The sequence below is a fragment of the Amblyraja radiata genome, chromosome 27 (assembly GCF_010909765.2).
Source record: "Amblyraja radiata isolate CabotCenter1 chromosome 27, sAmbRad1.1.pri, whole genome shotgun sequence".
Classification (NCBI taxonomy): domain Eukaryota; kingdom Metazoa; phylum Chordata; class Chondrichthyes; order Rajiformes; family Rajidae; genus Amblyraja; species Amblyraja radiata.
The window spans coordinates 3,092,613-3,113,991 of NC_045982.1; the positions used below are offsets into that span (position 1 = coordinate 3,092,613).

At 40.9% G+C, this 21,379-nt stretch overlaps 1 protein-coding gene across 10 annotated transcripts in view; it reads right to left on the bottom strand.

Annotated features, from left to right (window-relative positions):
• Nucleotides 1–926: 926 nt before the first annotated feature.
• Nucleotides 927–21,379, bottom strand: part of LOC116988304 (protein quaking-like) — a 95,241-nt gene continuing 74,788 nt past the window's right edge. For 2 of the 10 annotated variants that reach the window (XM_033044886.1, XM_033044894.1), the window contains exons 5-9: nucleotides 16,672–16,762; nucleotides 11,531–11,833; nucleotides 6,563–6,637; nucleotides 4,834–4,946; nucleotides 927–4,002 (exon numbers count right to left, since the gene is read on the bottom strand). In XM_033044886.1, the coding sequence (XP_032900777.1) occupies nucleotides 3,970–4,002; nucleotides 4,834–4,946; nucleotides 6,563–6,637; nucleotides 11,531–11,833; nucleotides 16,672–16,762 (615 nt within the window). In that variant the 3' untranslated portion in view covers nucleotides 927–3,969. The other 8 variants (XM_033044891.1, XM_033044892.1, XM_033044887.1 and 5 more) reach the window with 8 other exon arrangements.

Genomic DNA, 21,379 nt, shown 5'->3' on the forward strand with positions numbered 1-21,379 from the left:
GATGAGATGAAGATTAACTTGTATCAGAGTGATGGCAAGAGCAAAGTATGGAGGAGAGGAGGAACTGCCCAAAATCCAAAGCATACCTCCTCATCTGTGAAACAGTGGTAGGGTGTTATGGCCTGGGCATGTAAGGATGCTGAAGGCACTGGCTCACTTATCTTCATTGATGATACAACTGCTGATGGTTGTAACAGAATGAATTCTGAAGTTTATAGACACATCCTATCTGCTCAAGTTCAAACAAATGCCTCAAAATTCATTGGCCGGCAGTTCATTCTACAGCAAGACAATGATCCCAAACATACTGCTAAAGCAACAAAGGAGTTTTTCAAAGCTAAAAAATGGTCAATTCTTGAGTGGCCAAGTCAATCACCCAATCTGAATCCAATTGTGCATGCCTTTTATATGCTAAAGAGAAAACTGAATGGGGACTAGCCCCCAAAACAAGCATAGGCTAAAGATGGCTGTAATACAGGCCTGACAGAGCATCACCAGAGAAGACAACCAGCAACTGGTGATGTCCATGAATCGCAGACTTCAAGCAGTCATTGCATGCAAAGGATATGCAACACAATACTAAACATGACTACTTTCATTTACATGACATCGCTGTGTCCCAAACATAATGGTGCCCTGAAATGGGGGGGCTATGCATAAACACTGCTGTAATTTCTACATGAAGAAACCAAAATGTATAAAAATGGCCTTTATTAAAATCTGACAATGTGCACTTTAACCTCATGTGATTTTTACCATTACAAATCTCAAGTTGTGGTGTACAGAGGCAAATACATAAATGATGGGTCTTTGTCCCAAACATTGAGGGCACTGTATGTACGCGAGAGTAATTCATTACTCTTCAAAAGGTTAGTCCAGTGAACCAGACTGTTCATCAAGGGTTAAACAAACTATTCAGCAGTTAGTAGATTTGTACTATAACGTTTATTAAAATAAATGCCAGGGTTAATAGAAACAGCAAACACCATGAAATAAAATGCAAGCATGTAAAAACATTTTTTTAACAAGAAACTTATTAAATGGATAATGAGTTAACAAGTCAGAAAAGGCAACACTCCCAATGATAAAGAATATGATTACGATAATTCTGCAATGGTTTTTGGCTATCAAAACCACAGTGGCCTCAAATCTGGAAGTAAAATTGTAAATGGTATACAATATACATACAAAATGAAGATAGAAAAATACATTATAAACTTGTAACAATGGTGGTAATTACAATACTATACACGTGTAGGCAATATGTTAAATATTGTACACAGCATATGTAATTGCTTTGCATTCAACCAGCCATCACGTAACAGCAGTGTCTTTGAGCCATTTCCTTAATGTAACTGAGGGAATATATAATACTGTTAAACATTTTCATGTTTCGTTTACAAAAAAAATAACACTGACAAAATATTGAGTTCATACAACGGATGTAAACTCAATGAGAACTGACAGAAGTAAAATATTGAAGGGCAGCAAGAAATAAACATTTCAAATTTGTTCTTATGCACTTTGTTCTAGTCACACTGCAGCATTGTAGTAGTTTTAGTGATAAGAGCTGGTTTTCTCTGCCTCTAGTTAACCAGGCAATACTAAGCCAAGGTGGTCTTCATTTTGTAAGTGACCATGAGAAAACATTCTCGGATTTTAAGCAAAACAAAAAAAAGGCTTTGATTTTGTGAGGGGAAAAAAATGGCACAATGAGAAAAATTGAAATATGTTCAACTTAGGAAGACACCAATGGTGGCACAAAATAGAAGCTGGTTAAGAAACTATTTCACACTTGTTGCATAGAATCAATGAATTGAACAGGCCTAATCTCATGTTATGGGAGTAGCTTCACACAACTGTTTTATCTTTTTGAATAGCTTTGCCAATTAAGACTACTTCCCTTCTCTCTAATTAATGGACTGACATGCAGCAGAATTAATCAAACGATATGTTATTAGACACTTACAAAATGACCAGGCATGTATAAGGCACTATTTTGCTTTCTTAATGCTATCTCTCTTCTCACCCACAATCCTGCAAAATCTTAGATATACTGTTTTGGTCTTCAGTTTTTCTTATTACCATAACCATCCAGCATCACTTCCTTTACCTTTTTTTTTAGTTTTTGTATTTTGTTACTGCAAGTAAGTATAAAAAGCTAAATTGTCAAAAATATATATTTCTTCACCAGCACCCTGTAAAAGTATCTAGTTTTTTTTCCTCTGTGGTTTAAATGCACTGTACTTATCTACACTTTTATAACATATATAGTAAATAGAATAGGCAAGCATGGCTTTCACATCCTTCTGAAAGAAGTGTCCATTTACGAAGAGAATTAGAACAGATTTTTTTTGCATCCAGAAATGTGACACATTATGAATGGACCTCCATGTCAATATATACATGAACAGTCAGAATGGCACTGGCTTTTCCTAGGCTGAGCTAGAATGCAAACTAGCACGTTAGATAAATGTAGGAAGCTCAGATGACAAAAAAAATCAGTAAATGGGGGGGGGGAGCGGTGTGGGGTAGTGAAGGGAACACTGCCAGGCATTTTCCATTCACTGTGCGCAGCAGTAATTGGGGATAAAGGGCAAACATTTGCCTTCTATTCTATGCATTAAACATCCAATTTAGTAATGTAACACACAGAAAGTTTGCAAAAGTCAATCAAACAAATTTGATAAGCAGTTCAACAAGCACACTGCATGTTTAGCAAAAAGCAATTCTAACCCAGATGTGTTAATAATGGGGAAGTAATATGACCTTGATATCTGTACTTTCAATATCAGAGAATCAAGCTAAAATCTACGTTAAAAAATTGCTTCAGGAAGTCAGCGGGTCAGGCATCAACTGTGGAGGGAAATGGATGGATGACATTTCAGGTTGGGACCCTCCTCCAAACTTATGGAGAAGAGAGGAGATAAGTGGTAGATAAAGGCGAGGGGAAGGAGTGGGACAAGACCTCTATCCATTTCTCTCCCACAGATGCTGCCTGACCCGCCGAGTCTCTCCAGCAATCTATTTCTTGCTCAAAATTCAAACATCTGCAGTCTCTCGTCTCAAATCTACGATAGAATTGAGCCCTTGGAAGATGGGGAAAGGTTTCATAAGATTTATTGAACTTTAAGTAGGACACTAAGGTGGTGTGTTTCATGTAGCAGAAAGTGAAGTGTAAAACAAGTGTACTAACTGGCATTTAATTAATATGGGGAGGGGTGCCTCTGATCAGAACCGATAAGAGTTAAAAAAAAATCCCATAAAATTAATTGTTGAATTTATCATGTAATGCTGATATTTTCACTATTCTTTAACTACTTCTATATCCTGTAACATTTGTTTCGTGGCTGGCAATACTGAACAATTCTGCCGTGGCTCCTGGATAGCGAGAAAGTGAATGGGATTGAGTGTTTGGCAAAAGAAAAACCCTAAGGTACTCTTAATGAAATATTAAATCTTTGTTCATAATTGCAGTGTACCTTGTCAGCACTGAACTCTTCCCAATATACTTGACCCAAGGTTCATTCATAATGCATCATCACAAATGCAGTCAAAGAGTTTGTAACTATAACATAAAATTACATTGGATCTCCATCACATTTGTCCGGTGGCAACTGCCTGAACAGTGCTCAATCCTTTGCCAGTGCTGTTTAGAGACCTTTCTTACCATTCGTTTAGGGAGAATCTTTTTAAAGAGATGATCACTGAGAAACAGTGGTGAGGGATGAACTGGACTTATTGCTTTAGTATTATTCAGTGCGGAATCTGGCACCACATTCACCCAACCAGAAAAGCAGAGGCTGGAGCTTTTTAGATAAATGTTGTTAAGTAACGAGACGAACAGACAGTGCCGTAGCTCGCTGTGTTGAAGACAGGCAAGCATAGGCGGTAACCAGTTAACTGATCAGCGGACAGGCATGGTCAGGTCATCATTGGGTGAAGAGTTCAGAGGTCAAAGGTCATGGGTTAGTTGCTTGTGGCAGCTGGGTAGTTAGGAACATAAAACAAAAAGATAGAAAAAAGATATTAGCGTCAGCTAGTGAAGACTGATGACATGAACACTAACCATTTAACCAATTAAAAAAAGAACTATTTGTCAAAGATCTGAAACTCAATCACAAGTATCATGATTTGAGCATGAAAACATGTCTAAGTTTCCAACGAAAATGAACAGAAATACAAGACTAAAGTAATGGTTAGTAGCAGTCACAATATAAAGTTCAAGGCTGGAAGAATTTTGTACTGTACACAAGCCAAAACAAAATTACAGTTACAGTTCATTAATTACACATTTAGCCCTCTGGATATAATGCAGCAAGTACTTAAAATGGAGGGCATTTTAAGCTAGGTACACATTAAATTGGGCCACTGTGATCTTTTACAAGGTATTTTATGCCACGTTTACTTCTGCCCTTGAATTAAGGCTTCTGACGCCATATAACATCCCATCAAGCAACCCCTCTCACACACATCACCGCCACTCCCTCGCCTCCCCACAATGCCGCTACATTTTTGCTCGAGGTACAAGCCTCTTGACTTCCAGTGTCACACAACTGGAAAGGTCCCATGAGGACGATCAAGAGACTCAAAACCACCGCCACCTCCGGGAGACGACAGTTGAGAATTCTTGACGTCCAATTTTGTGTTTTTTTTCTTGCGTTAAGTTTTCATAAAACATGGTTCTGCAGCAACAGAAAGCCGCTCAAACATTCAAATCTTCCTCACAAGCATGTGACAGGTGTCGCCACATTTGTGCGAGAGAAACAAGTATTCATTGCGAGTGCATGTGTTCATTTTAGGTTAATAATGAGAAGCCTGGAAGTTACATACTGAGTACTGTTGAGATGGTGATCCTTTGGTCTCGTACAATTTGAATTGTGGTCCTGCCAGATTTTTGTAGGGCCCAGGACCCAGGACCAATGGATTCATCCAGCCCTGAAGGTCTAAAAAAAAAATTATGGGAAGAGAGACAGCAAAAATAATTCAAAAAATGTTTTTCTAAAGATGTTCGAGATGACTGCAATTAAACATTAGTATTTATCTACAACAAGATGAAAGGGTGGAGGTTACTTTTACATCAGGTGAAAGTTAACGGGGAACTTTTTTTATATCAAATTTCATTTGAAATCAAAGCATTAAAAATTATTGTTACTAAGTTTAAAAATTGTTAATCAAACTTCTAGATTGCTCAAATTTCAAGGGGCCTGGTTTGAAACTGGACACTTCCAAAAAAAAACTTCCATACAAAAACTTCGTACAGTACAATTTCAGATTCCTACTTGTAGTTTCACTGTTACAAAATCAAACATAAATAGCATTAATACTAGAGTACAATTAAAGATAATAATGTTTTATCGCATTCTCAACGATTCTTAGAGAACAACCATGTTAAGGAGCCAGAATAAAATAGATTACATCACTAGAAGCACATAATGTTGTAAAACAAATCTGATATTTTTGGGAAAAGATAGAATTAACATTTAGTACCAAAATATACATGTAATTTAAACATTCCCTCCACTATTGTAGTAGGGTGCCTTTTCCTTTAGACATGAACATTAAAACCTGCTTACATTAGACTTCAAAGAACTGGAATGTCTCAAAGTAGTGAAGAATAAAAATCAATAAATGCCCACGGTAAAAATTCCAAAGCAGGAGATCTAAACAACCATTTTATTAAGACTAAAAAACCAGGAGCAAAAACATTGCAGAGAACAAAAATGAAATACAAACTCAGTGCAAATTTGAACAATTTGAGTAGACATAACCCTTGAATATGTGCACCTACAGTAAATCCTCAGGGACCAAGGTTAACATTTCCATCAAGAGTGCAGAGGGTTGAATCACTAGTCAGACAGCAATTTGAGGTCCAAACTTTACTGCCCTTACCTCTAATCAATTCCTGTAAACTAATACACTAAAAACCAATTAAAAGTCAAAAGGGCTCTGTGTTAAAAAAAAAGCTTCAAATTTCAAACAATGCCTATTAAATGATGGTTTACAAGGCCTCAGAACCACACGAGGCTTACTGCAACTAAATTGGATCCAGCCATAAAATGCTCCCACTGTCGTGATATTGCTTTGCAAATGTTAATTGCAGAAAAAAATATCTAATTCGTTCAAGCAGGATTTATTAGACAGAAGATTAATAAAGAAATGTAGACATTTTAGTAGCTTCATAACTTTGAGCTCCCTGGTTAAAAAAACCCAAATGTCAGCAACTAATCCTGCCTTTAAAAAAATTTAAATATATGATCAACATTTGGCAGTCACAAATAGAAAATTGAACATGATGGTTTATATAAAAATCATTAATTAAAATTAGTGCAAGGAGAACCAATCTGTGCTCCTGACTTCTTGTATCACATAGGAATGTAACGTTTTGTGTTTTAAAAAATTCCAGTGGATTTTATTGCTTACTGCAATAATTCAGTTTGTTTTACAACCTCATCAGTTCATGCTCTTCGATCCACTGAAGCAAGTACTTTCTATTCTTGGCAAGTCACTATTTTAATACTGATCAAAGTAAGTGCCGTTCTGGCTACAAAACTAAACTAACCTCGGTCTGCGGTCACAATCCTTTGGTAAGGATGGACACGCGAATCATGCCTCCGAACTTTAGTTGCCATCGCACCTATTTAAATTGCGACAAGTCCAAAAGAAAGTTAGAATCTTTAAAAAAAAAGGAACTCAAAATTGGTGAAGATGTACATAATTCAACAATACAATAGCACAATGACTTGAAAAGTTAGGCAAAGTAAATTTAGGTAATCTTGCCAGACAACATTGCTTTACTAACTGCTTATCTCTCAGTACTGTGTGCTGGGGCTGTTAAAAAAAGGTTTCATTTCAATGGATACTGCATATGGCTAAAACATCCAAGCACATTTGATCAATTTGGTTAACTTACAACAAAGCACCCAAAGGCAGATTTGCTACATGGTCACAAATATGACGACCTAGCTATTTGCTGCACCACCTCTGTATTCAAGTCAACTGTAGTATTTTCAGTGTTAGCTGTGCGGAAATCCTCCAATGTGTAAAACCTAATTAACGTAGTCAATAAGAGTGAATTTTATCTGCATTGCTGCAATTATCCATAGACTTAATTCTGTTGGTGGCATTATTACACTGCCATTCTTAACAATCAGCACTCGAGCTTTGGTTTTTAAAATTGAAAATCCTAAAACAGGATACCAGTTGATAGGATTAGTGTAAACCACTATTAAAAATGCAGAGTCTAAAAAAATAATTGAGGATTTGTTTCACTAATGTCAAGGAATGTCTTCACCAAACCCCAGAGGGTAAAAGAATGGATAAAAAATATTTTTTTCCGGTTTGCTCCACTGAAAATACAAGTTCATTGAAATGGTTGTTAATTTGGTATGACAGATTTAAATGCAACAGATAAATTTAGCCAGTATTTAACACAAAGCATTCTGCACAACTCAAAACCATTGTCTTTCTAACAATGTTCCTATTATCAATTTAAAAAAGGCAAAAGCAGCTCAGGATCCTTTATGGAACCTGCAGATTACTGTAGATCTCGTTATGTTTTGTGATGTTAGGTAAACGGCATCACACAGTAAGTTATCTACTTAAGTTTACGTGTTTGCTACGTTGTTAATTAAGTTAGCACCAGTAAAAAAATGTTCAAGAAGAAAAAAACTGTAGGCAGCTTGCACGTATAATTTAGTGCAGAAGAGAGATCCGGAACCACAGTAAAACCCATCAGCATTCATCGATAAGCAGTTAGTAAAAATAAAGTACAAAAATAAATGAGCCTTGCACCAAGCAGAGATTGAAACACTGCAGATTTGGATCACGAGTGCCAGTTTGGCAAGTGTCAGTGTGTTACAAGGGTTGATCAGTGGTTAGTGTGCATTGTGATACAAAGATCAGATTCCAATGCCTCTTGCTCTTTCCCAAGAGAAATGCACTTTTAACTTATAACGTGCTGCTTCAGGGTAGTACCAGAATTTGCAGATTTTTTTTTAAACCAGTTTCCAGAACAATTGTAGCAATTTAAGCTTTGCCTTATCTTGAACCAATTTCACAGGCACAAAGACAAGAGATTCCATTGTAATGACTAACCCTTAAAGCCTAGCATCAGCATTTGTGGATTTTCATTTCTCATTAATGTTATGGGTTAATTTACGAATGTTTACAGATTAATGTTTTTACTGAGATAAAGCACTAAGCCCCAAGAGAGGACAAAGATCAATGTTTGATAGATCAAAAAACATCAGGCTATCAAGGATTCTAGTGTTAGTCGAGAACTGACCTTCAAAATCACTGAACCTGCTCCTTTTCAAAGGGTAATACCTAATTCATGTGAAAGGTCAAGCAAGGAACAAACTAGTTGCAGTTCATATCTCTTCTTAAAATGCTTCATCATTATGCCTTAACCACAAAAGCCTCCAGCAAGGTTGCCCATTTACTCTAATTGTGAGCAGTTTTACATTACGGGTCTGCATCCAACAGAAAAGTAGACAGAAACTGTGCACACTGCAGAAACATTTGCGATATAAAATAGAAACTTCTCATTTCAATTTGGGTTGGATTTGAACCCAGATAAATTGACAAGAACAAAGTGTTCTAATCCATTGCACCATTAAGTCCCCAACACATTTCTTGCAATATTCCATTCTGACATGTAAGTTTTAAATACAGTCCCATGAGGGTAAGCAGAACAATTCAGAGCTGCCTCAGAGTCATATCGGAACCAATACATTGTCTACTCGTGTAGATATCTATTTACATAAAAAATCCACGATTCTAATTTTTTTTTAATCTATTAAAAAATCTAATAACCTTGATGGGAAAGCCGACAACCACCCCCTTAATTCTGGTACTGTTTTGGTTATCACCGTACACCATCGCTTTGCTGCTCCAAGTAGTGGTTTGATAGGGTATGTGATATGGCATTCATCCAAATCAGGTCTTCAGTGTATCCATTTTTCAACATCGCTACAAGGGAACACTTGTCTCAAAAAAAAAGTGCTTTAGGTACTTTGAAACCACTGACCGTGTCCTTAAGTCTTAGGATATATTGTATGATGTGGTTAAAGCCTGCCAAATATTGTACACCCTGCACCCAAAATAAGCATGGCTATACTGCTCGTGTTTCAATGTGCTTGGTCAAACTCTTCACTTCTTCTGAGGAAGTTATTTTTTCCTGAGGATTCAGACACATGTCCCATGCATTCTTAGCCTTTTGCTGGAAAAGCCATACCTAAGGACAAACAATTAGCAAGTTAAGACGGTCAACAGTTTTCACTTGTACAATTTAAGTATTTATAACGCAACACATTAGCTTGTCCCTCTTGTAATTAACATGGTTTACTCTCTTCAAAACTACTTGCCCATTCCCATAATGGATTTGCCCTTTTCTTATTAGGGTATTTCAAATGGTTCAATTCAGTAACAAAGGTTTCAAGAGCCTACATACGCTCTTAACCTATCATTACATGTTGAAATTCTTTGATTCAAAAGTCTGATTTGCAATTACTTCAATTTTTATAGCATCAATCAATCCACAGATTAGACTTTTTTTTTAAGCGCTTCCAACTTTGTTTGGTAAAATGTATTTGACATTAAACAGGAAAATTTGTAAAATTAAAAGGTTGTCTGAAGCAGCAACAGTATTCACATTTTTCCCCCCACTTTTCCAGTCATTGTAAACTATTATGAAAGTTACAACTCGATACATTTCAAAAGTCATCCATTTTCTCCTTTGCTCCAATTTACTTTTAAACTGGGAGGCCTCTAAAACAATTTCCCCGTCATTGCAAAGTCTTGAACCACCATTTTACCTGGTGCATTGAGATGATTAATACAACTATGACTTGCTTACTCTAAAGAAAATACTTTTGAAGAAGAATAAAACTGGTATTTTACAGCAAATTCTAGACATGTTCAGTCTTTACACTTGTTACCAAACTAGGACTGTGAATTACTGAATAGCATTATCATAGCTGTTGCAAAACACAGTGCGGGATGAACTCAGCGGGCCAGGCAGCATCTGGAGAGGGAATGGACAGGCAAGGTTTCGGAACGCGACCCTTCTTCAGACTGATTATAGCCGTATTCTTCAACCCTTGCACCCAGTTCCTACTTTAATATTTTTGCCTCACCAAAGCTGCCCACCCACACGAATTTCCCTCCTCCGCAGATTTGAAACTTGCATTTAAATAATTCCTGCTCAACGTAGTTTCATCTCTTCCATTCTTTAGTGAACACATTTAGCTTCACAGGTGTTTCATAAATACCCAAGTTTGAACTTTCAGCTAAAAATGTGCCCTATAATTTTTTTGCCTCATTTTAGCTGAAAAGTCAAACTTCTGTAATTCATTTAAAAATTCAAATGTGCAATATTTTAAAATTATTTTAATTTGGCTACAGTACCTACATGCACATCTCAGTGCAAATGTTACAATCACCAGCCCTCCTAATCAAGGACAAGTCGCACACTGGCCACTCCATCTCTTCTCTCCCATCCTGCAAACGGTACAGAAATGTGAAAACGCACACCTCCAGATTCGGGGAGTTTCTTCCCACCTGGTTTCAGTCAAGCACAACTACCACAACTAGAGAGCAGTTCTGAGCTACTATATACCTCATCGGAGACCCTCGGACTATATTTGATTGGACTTTACTGCCTTATCTTACACTAAATGTTATTCACTTTATCGTATATCTGTATACAGTGGGTGGCTCGATTGTAATCATGTATTGTCTTTCTGCTGACTGGTAAGCACACAACAAAATAGACAATAGACAATAGGTGCAGGAGTACACCATTCGGCCTTTCGAGCCAGCACCGCCATTCAATGTGATCATGGCTGATCATCCACAATCAGTACCCCGTTCCTGCCTTCTCACCATATCCCTTGACTCCGCCCGCAATCTTTAAGAGCTCTCTCTTGAAAGCATCCAGAGAATTGGCCTCCACTGCCTTCTGAGGCAGAGAGTTCCCCAGATTCACAATTCTCTGGGTGAAAAAGCTTCTCCTCACCTCCATTCTAAATGGCCTACCTTCTGTCAGCTTGTTTCTTAAACTGTGGCCCCTGGTTCTGGACTCCCCCGACATCGGGAACATGTTTCCTGCCTCTAGCATGTCCAATCCCTTAATAATCTTATATGTTTCAATAAGATTCCCTCTCATCCTTCTAAATTCCAGAGTATACAAGCCCAGCCGTTCCATTCTATCAACATATGACAGTTCCGCCATCCCGGGAATTAATCTCGTGAACCTACGCTGCACTCCCTCAATAGCAAGAATGTCCTTCCTCAAATTTGGAGAGCAAAATTGCACACAATATTACAGGTGTGGTCTCACTAGGGCCCTGTACAACTGCAAAAGCTTCTCACTGTACCTCGGTACATGTGACAATAAACTAAACTCCTTTGAGAAATTGGATTATGTAAATATTTAAAACTTTAAAAACCCACAAAACATCAACAAAAGGCAAACGTTATATTTTGCTAGCTTTTCACGTCAAGTCTACTTTGAGGTGTTGCTTACCTAGAACCCCACTCGGCTCCATTGGATATTCCAGTAGAGATCCGGCTGGTGTCAAAGCATATGGGTAGTCGTAGGGTGTTGTATATATTATACCAGCCTCTGGTGAAGGTGGTACTAAGGCACCTGGATGAGGGGTTCCATTAGGCATAACTGCAGTTGTCTGAATTGGCCTAATGATATTCATAATGGCAGGGCCAGCTTGCGTAGAGGCACGCAAGGCAGCTGGTGGAAGCATAGGTGCACCTGGTCCAGTTATGAGCCGTGGACCCTGTGCTGTTGCTGCAAGAGAAAAGGCAAGGGTAGCTGCAGTAAGCAACAGGGATCACGAGGAGGGGAGAAAGGAAGGTGAGTGGGAAAGAGGAGGAAAAGAATTAAAGGAAGAAAAGTATGATAGGGAAGGAAAAAAGGAAATTAGTCCATGCAATGATCACAAATACATTACAAAGCATCCCCCATTTGCAAGCTGATTTTCTTTTACCATTATTTAATCAAGCAACATTTTAAAGAAAATACAAATAAAGCAAATGAAATAGTGATGTATACAGCAAAATTGTGACAGAAAACATACCCGCCATTTCAAAAAGCCACATGATAAGCAATTTTATAACAGTTCAAAGTGGATCAATGGCTGTTTAGAATATTTCACCCAATATTTGTAGTCATCTAAATACTTGTTCATAAGTTATAGGAGCAGAACTAGGCCATTCGGCCCATCAAGTCTACTCTGCCATTCAATGATGGCTGATCTGTCTTTCCCTCTCAACCCCATTCTTTTGCCTTATCCCCATATCCACAAAATAATGGAATATCCATATATTGCCATCACCTCAGGCATGTACTCAGTATGCATCGCCACATACTTTTGCACACCAATCATGTAAGCGTACTTTGACAGAACATCTCAAGGCAAGCAAACATCTTGGAGGTGGATAAAAAAGAATTAAGACAATGCTCCAGTAACAGTTCAAAATCTAAACCAGAAATAAACAATTACAAATATTAGGGTGGTGACAAAACTCACAGTTCAACATTTATAAAAAGGACACAAAATGCTGGAGCAACTCAGCAGGTCAGGCAGCATCTCTGGAAAACATGGAGAGGTGACTTTTCAGGGCATTCAACCCAAAATGTCACCTATCCATGTTTTCCTGAGATGCTGCCTGACCTGCTCAGTTACTCCAGCACTTTGTGTGCTTTTGTGTAAACCATCATCTGCAGTTCTTTGTTTCTAACTCAAAATTTATGCTTTTTCAGTATATTTTGAGTATGTATAAATCTTTCAAAATCCAAATCAAATAGGTGTACTTTATCTCTGATTCTCCACCGATTACAAAAGCATGATTTACAGCGACATGACCAATTTAAACTTAGCATTCCGTCACAGCACTATTGTTGTATTCCTTAAACTTTAAATTCTAAATCTTACATTCACAGTAATGCTACATATTTTTTCAGAAATGGCAATAGCAGCTTGCAACATTTAAAAATCAGGATTTAACGAGCCTCATGTTCCCCCTTGCTACTGAAAATCTTTAGTTTTTAACCTAAGCATTCATTCTAAAGGCAAGTTTTAAGTACTCCTTCACAGGGTGTGGTTGGAATTGAAGATCAACACTGAACTTAGGGGACTGCAGCCCTTCCTTTAAAATGTCAAGAGTTGGCTGTGTGTGTGGGCCTGGTGTTACATGTGTGCGACATCAGATAATGCAGGCACATTTCCTTCCAAGAAGCCTCACTGGAGTTTTAATGACGGTCCCAACGGTTTGATGATTACCAATAAATACTGATGCTAACTGTTATTAATTAGATGGTATGATTGCAGCGTTTAAGAAACATGACGGGTGTATGGAACAAGCTGCCAGAAAAAGTACAGTGCCCTCCATGTTTGGGACAAAGATCCATCATTTATTTATTTGCCTCTATACTCCATAATTTGAGATTTGTAATAGAAAAAATCACATGTGGTTAAAGTGCACATTGTCAGATTTTAATAAAGGCCATTTTTATACATTTTGGTTTCACCATGTAGAAATTACGGCAGTGTTTATACATAGTCGTCGTCGTCGTCCCCCCCCCCCCTCCCCATTTCAGGGCACCATAATGTTTGAGACACAGCAATGTCATGTAAATGAAAATAGTCATGTTTAGTATTTTGTTGCATATCCTTTGCATGCAATGACTGCTTAAAGTGCGATTCATGGACATCACCAGTTGCTGGGTGTCTTCTCTGATGATGCTCTGCCAGTCCTGTCTTGTAGCCATCTTTAGCTTATGCTTGTTTTGGGGGCTAGTACCCTTCAGATTTCCCTTCAGTATATAAAAGGCATGCTCAATTTGGTTCAGATCGGGGGATTTACCATTTTTTAGCTTTGAAAACTCCTTTGTTGCTTTAGCAGTATGTTTGAGATCATTGTCTTGCTGTAGAATGAACCACCGCCAATAGGTTTTGAGGCATTTGTTTGAACGAGCAGATAGGATGTGTCTATACACTTCAGAATTCATTATGCTACTACCATCAGCAGTTGTATCATCAATATAAGTGAGCCAGTAACTTCAGCAGCCATACATGGCAGGCTATAACACCCCCACCACCGTGTTTCACAGATGAGGCGGTATGCTTTGGATCTTGGGCAGTTCCTTCTCTCCTCCATACTTTGCTCTTGCCATCACTCTGATATGTTAATCTCATCTGTCCACAAGACCTTTTTCCAGAACTGTGGTTGCTCTTTTAAGTACTTGCAACATCTTGCAATGTTGCCTCTGTATTTCTGGTCATTAAGTTTTCTGCGGACAGTGGTCATTAACAAATCCACTCCTGACTCCTGAAGAGTGTTTCTGATCTGTCGGACAGGTGTTTGGGGATTTTTCTTCATTATAGAGAGAATTCTTCTGTCATCAGCTGTGGAGGTCTTCCTTGGCCTTCCAGTCCCTACGTGATTAGTAAGCTCACGAGTGCTCTACCAAATCCAAACAGTTGATTTTGGTCAGCCTAAGGTTTGGCTGATGTCGCTTAACAGTTTTATTCTTGTTTCTCACTCATAATTGCTTCTTTTGACTTTCATTGGCGCATCTTTGGTCCTCATGTCGATAAACAGCAATAAAAGTTTCCAAAGGTGATGGAAATACTGGAGGAAAGACTAGATGCTGAGAGCTCTCTTATACCCTCTCATTAAACACACCTGAGCAATTACAAACGCCTGTGAAGCCATGTGCCCCAAACATTATGTGTCCTGAAATGGGGGGACTATGTATAAACACAGCTGTAATTTCTACATGGTGAAACCAAAATGTATAAAATTTGCCTTTATTAAAATCTGACAATGTGCACTTTAACCACGTGATTTTTTTCTATTCCAAATCTCAAATTTTGGAGTACAGAGGCAAATAAATAAATGATGGCTCTTTGTCCCAAACATTATTATGGAGGGCACTGTAGTTGAGGCTGGAACTATCCAAACATTTAAGAAGCCGTTAAAACAGGAACATGGGTAGGACAGGGCTAGAGGGATATGGGCCATATACAGGCAGGTGGGACGAGTGTAGATGGGAAATGTTGGCCGGTGTGGGCAAGTTGGGCCGCAGGGCCTGTTTCCACACTGTATGACTCTATAATGGAGTTGAACTTATGCCTCTGGTTAGTCCAGCAACATAACAAGTTTGTGCTTCTATTCCTCAAGGCTTCTCCATTCTGACGGCTTAAAAGAAAACAGACAATTTGGAGTGCCCCACTAACAGCTGTTTAAAATTTGAAGGTGCTTTACTTCGCACCACTCACTATCGAATGAAACAATGGTATATAGTGTTCAAGCTTGGAGGGAACAGGCATAGTGCCAACAGCTGACAGAGCTAGACATGAGTGTTTTGAAAAGATCAGTTATCCAGAAAGTATTCGAGTCCAGCCGAGAATTGCTGGAAATATTACCCCCTCATTCCCCTCATTAGATGGGAATCGTATCTGAACTGATTCCTATTCTACCCACAGTATCGATGCTTGGTGTCGGCCATTTGCTTACACTCTTGTATTATTTTTACACTTTGACCCAGTATTTTGTGATGGTATGGAATGCCGGCAGCTCCAAAAAGTTAAAAAATAGGTTTTTAATTTTTAGAATTTTAATATTTCACAATGTTTAAATTAAAAAGATAAAATGCATTAATTAAAAAGGCAGATAGCTTATAGGACGATATAGACAAAACAGCGAGGAACGATGTATGCACCATTTTGTCTACAAAAGCACAGCTTTGACCATGTACCATAGCATTACTGCATCGTTTATTAGTAATTCCAGAACATCAGTCTCCCCACTCTTGTAATCCTCATATTTCAGATTACCTCAAAACTGAGACTAATGCAATACTCCTCCTCCCAACTTCCTAACGCTCCCTTAACCAACTATAAACTTTACTCAAACCCTGATGTCCTAACCCATGCTGAACAACATCGACTGAAAACTTATTTTCAAATCACTCAGTAGCCTCAGGATCAAGCTAAGAGGCACCACGGGATGGCACAGCGGCAGAGTTGCTGTCCTACGGCGCACGAGACTACGGGTGCTGCCGGTACGGAGTTTGCATGCTTTCCCTGTGACAGCATGGGGGTTCTCCGGTTTTCTCCCACACTCCAAAGATGTTCAAGCTTGTAAGTTCATTGGCTGTTGTAAATTGTCCCTACTGTGTAGGGTAGAACTAGTGTGTGGGGTGATCGCTGGTCGGTGCGGACTTGGTGGACTGAAGGGTAATTTTCCCTGCTGTATCTCCAATCTAAACTAACCAAAGACCTAGAATGAACAGCTTCCTCCTAAATTGCAAGGAACTACAAAACTAACATTCTTCCAGCCCGACAACACTCATTGTTGCATTCTAATTCTAGTCTCTCAAGCTCACCAGATCTGATTATTCATCAGCAGCAGCAGCAAGCCCTTTCAATGCAAGGGCTCCAAATACTGCAAGTACTACCTTCTCCATCTGTGTTCAATGCTAGGTGCTCTTTAAAATCCCCCAATCTACCCTGATATACGCTTTAACGTGCAATGTATGTTTAGACAGAATGCAAATGCAGTTTATAACACAAAAACAATGTCGCCAACTAGAACAAAGCATCACATTAAAAACAATCCCACACAATAATGCAGTTCGCTTACGTGCTTTGATATTGGCATCTCTGTAGGTACCATTAAGAATCGCTAGCTCCATCAGTTGCATCTTCTTCAAATTGTCTTCACCCTCCGCCTGCAATAAGATGAATATACCACTGTTAATACACATTAAAAAGTCACACTAAGTGCTCCGTATAAGTAGCTTAAAGCCACTATTCATATATATATGTGACCTTAAGTGAAGGCTGAGTATCAAAAATAATTCTACCAATTTGGGATTTCTGTTCTAAACTTCTAACCAGGGATAGCATTCACATGTGTAGGAAGGAACTGCAGATGCTGGTTTAAACCAAAGATAGACACAAAAAGCAGGAGCAACTCAGTGGATTAGGCAGCATTGAATTGAATTGAATGCCTTTATTGTCATTCAGACCTTACGGTCTGAACGAAATTTCGTGCCTGCAGTGATACATACAATCATACAATAATAACAACAATAAACACAAATTAACACCACCACAGTGAGTCCTCCAAGCACCTCCTCACTGTGGTGAAGGCAAAAATCTTAGGGCTGCAGTCTCTTCCCTCCTCTTCTCCCTCTGCGCTGAGGCGATACCCTACCGGGCGATGGTACAAACAGTCCCGCGGCTCACCGAACCCCGTAACGGACCAGCTCAAACACTCAAACGCCCGGGGTGGTCGAAGCTGCCGCCCTCCAGTCCAACGGACGCAGCCGCTGGCCGCGGCTCAACCCCGGACTCAGGTCATAGCCGCCAGAACGCCGTCCCAGCCACCGGAGCACCGTTCCAGCCCTGAGCCGTTCCAGCCCCGAGCCGGATCGCCCTCACGTGAATGCCGTTCCTCCCTCGGGCTGGGCCACTCCGACGGGAGCGCCATTCCACCCTCGGGCTGGGCCGCTCCGACGGGAGCGCCATTCCTCCCTCGGGCTGGGCCACTCCGACGGGAGCGCCGTTCCTCCCTCGGGCTGGGCCACTCCGACGGGAGCGCCGTTCCACCCTCAGGCTGGGCCACTCCGACGGGAGCGCCGTTCCAGCCCCGAGCTGGGCCGCCCTCACGGGAGCGAGCCCAGTGCAAGTCCTGACTGGCTCTGCCTCCGGAATCTCGAGGCCGCCAGCTCCGCCATCAGGCCTCAGCGCAGACGGAGGCAGAGAAGGGGGATACGATAAAAAAGTCGTATACCCCCGAAGAGAGAGACAGCAAGCCCCGTTTCAACCCCCCCCCCCACATAAACACAACCTAAAAAACAAAAACTAACTAGACAAAACGAAAAAAAAAACAACATAAAAAAGTAAAGACAAACGGACTGCAGGCGAGCCGCAGCCGTTTACCAGCGCCGCCACTTCCGGATCTCAGCCGGGTCTCAGCCCCATTTGGGGTTAGCAATGGTGTTAGACAAGGGAGAATTTTGTCCCCAGTCCTTTTTTAATCTTTATATTGATGATCTGTCCAAGCAATTGAAAGCCTGTAATACTGGGTGCATGATTGGTGATATTTTAGTAAACCATATTATGTATGTTGATGATCTTGTGGTCTTTAGTTCATCTAGTGCTGGTCTCCAGCAGCTCCTTACTATATGTTCTGTGTATGGTGTGGAACATGATATTAAATATAATGCTTGTAAGAGTGCTGTTATGATCTGTAGAACCAAAGAGGATAAATGTCTAAAATTTCCTGATTTTAAATCGTCTGACTTAGTGTCTGTAATAAGGTAAAATATCTTGGGCATTTTATTATAGAACAAATGGCAGAAGATAAGGATATTTTACTTCGGAGTCACGTGAGTGACTACGTGAAGAACCCCGCCAGGACGCATGCGTGTCATATCGCTTTCACGCTTGCGAAACGACAGGCGGGGTGGAGCGTTCCCCCGCAGCGGTAAGTTTGAAACCGCGACCTGCAGGTAAGTGATTTACTCTGCGGTAGTGTTTGTTCCCGCGCTGTTTTTACACGGGGGGGGGGGGGGGGGGAAGCTGGACAAAATAGTGTCCACAAGTGCTGCGAGTGAAGCTGGCTGGGGAGGACCGCGAAGTTGCGGGAGCCAGCAGCAGCTGAAGGCACAAGCCCCGTAAGTGGGATCAGCTGTGCCGACTTTTGGTCCCGCGCCGGCCAGAACACCACGGCCGGCGGGAGACTATTCAGAATGGGGCCGTCGACTTTGACAAATCGAAACGGCAGGAGGCGGGGTGGAACGACGTTCCCCCGTAGCGACAGTTTAAACCTGGACCTGCAGGTAAGTGAAACTGCGGTTTTTATTCTCCCCATACTGTTTCACAGGTGGGGAAACATGGAGAGCTGTGCAAACAACGGCAGGCGGCACAGGAATCACCCGTAAGGGAACAGCTGTGCCCGATTTCGCTCCCGCACCGGCCAGATTAAACACCATGGCTGGGCGGGAGACTATACAGAACGGAGCCGTTGGCTTTGACAAGTCAAAACGGCAGGAGGAGGGGTGGAAGACGTTCCCCCTAAACGGCAAGTTTTGAGCCTGGACCTGCAGGTAAGTGATACTGCGGTCTTTATTGTTCCCATACTGTTCTACAGGTGGGGGAAACATGCACAAGACAAAGAAGTCGACCAGAGCTGCGACAAAGCTGGCGGGGGAAGACCGCGGATTTGCGGACGCCAGCAGCGGTAAGGGAACAGCTGTGCCGACTTCGCCCCCGCACCGGCCAGATTAAACACTGCGTCTGGGCGGGAAGGCAAGAAGAAAACCAAAAGAGTCGTTGACTGATGAGTCCGACTTTGGGCGGCCAGCGACCGTGAGCGCTGGAGCCGGTTGGAGCGGCTTAAGGAGTCGAGCTCCAACATGAAAAAGAAAGTTGGAGCGGCTTATGGAGCCGAGCTCCAACATGGAAAAGAAAGTTGGAGCGGCTTATGGAGCCGAGCTCCAACATGACAGGCTCCGGGAGATGGAGTCTAGTCACTGTGGGCACTATGTAAAACCCACAGCAGCACATCTTGTAGGGCTGCACAGTGCATCTCCCTCGTCAGAGGGGAGTACTGGGGGGGTCTATTCTGGGCTGACCCTGAAGAGGGGTTTTGACGAACAAAACTACAAGTGTGCAGGGGGTGCAGGAAGGCAAAATCTACTGGTCATGGTGTCCAAATACATACAGCCAGACCACGATGGACACCACTGCAAAAATACTTGGGACCAGGAAACTGCGCATCCCTGAATGTTCCAGTCGTGGAAATAGCATCTGGAAACATGTCGGAGCAGGACTTAGGAAAGCCCTGGGGCTCATAAAGGCGACAACATTAAGGATCTCCTACAGCCAAAGACAGCACCCTTATGCACCCACCAGCAGAACAAGAGAAGCTGGTGAAAGCTCAAAGGTCGGGCATACAGGACAGCGGTCTTTTAGACCATAGCCCAGACCGGCCTTTCTGGAAGATGCGCAAACCCCCAACCCAAAAACAAACCCAGACACCGGCGCCTCAACCTCCACGAAGACCACACAGAAGAAGCAAACTTCCACTGGTAACAATGGAGGTAGGTGGGTCTGGTCCCTTACAAATTATAGGAAGAGTGGATAACACACACATTGGTGGGAGATTACACTCTTTTGGATATGGTGTATATTAACTATAGACACTTATATCCTAAGCAGTATCCAGGGACATACCATTGAATTGTGCAAAAGGGGTAATGGGTAAACCCAACACGATTGGCTGGAATACATTGTACTATATATTCAGTACAAAATGGGAACTGGTAACTGCTAAAGGACTGATTTCTAAAGGCTACTCCATGCCTACACGGACTGATCACAAACGTTATTTAAAAAAATTCAACTGGATGGGGCAGCACTGGCAGTATAGAGCTCTACCAAATACATAATCATATAATCATACTAATTGTGGGCATAACTTTGGAGTTGGCCTAACTAGCTGTAACAGCCACCATACAATTGGGTGAAAACTGGGGGTTATCATCCATCCAGTTAAATCTAAACTAACGCCTACCAACATAATGGTTTATTTGGGGTTCACTATTGACAGCTCACATGTCGGTGACTTTACCAAAGGACAAGGCTGAGGCCTGCAACAACCCCACTGACATCAGTGAACCGTCTATCAGATTGGTAGCAAGTATAATTGGCATATAGTGTCTGCCTTTCCAGCCACACAATTTGGACCTTTGTATTACCAAAAATCTACAAAGGGCAAAATATAAACACTCAAAGTTAATACTGGTCATTTCAACAGACCAATAAGCCACCAATCAAAGCTTATGGAATTAAAATGGTGGAGGGATAACATTCGGCATTGTTCCAACCCTATCGTTATCAGCAAACCCTTAGTGGTACTACAAACTGATGCCAGTGCGCTTGGTTGGGGTACTACCAATTTCCATCTCCATCTGTGGAGGTAGATGAAAGGCACAGGAGGCATCATTATCACAGACACTGGGCATAAACTACCTGGAAATGTGGGGTGCGTTCTATGGCCTAAAGTCATACTGCTCTGGGATAAATCACCAGCGTGTTAGACTACAGAGTGACAATACAATTTGGTAATGGTGTATCCAGAGAAATATTGGAATATCAGCTACTTACCTACCAGGTAACCCAAAATTCAGTGACAGACATCAGGTCACGCAAATTCAATAAAATAAGACAATCACCAGTTACCAAACTGTGTTTCTTGGGAACCAGACCCTGGGACAGCAGGGACAGATGCTTTTCACTGCATTGAGGGGGCAATTGTTTATCTATGCATTCTCTCCTTT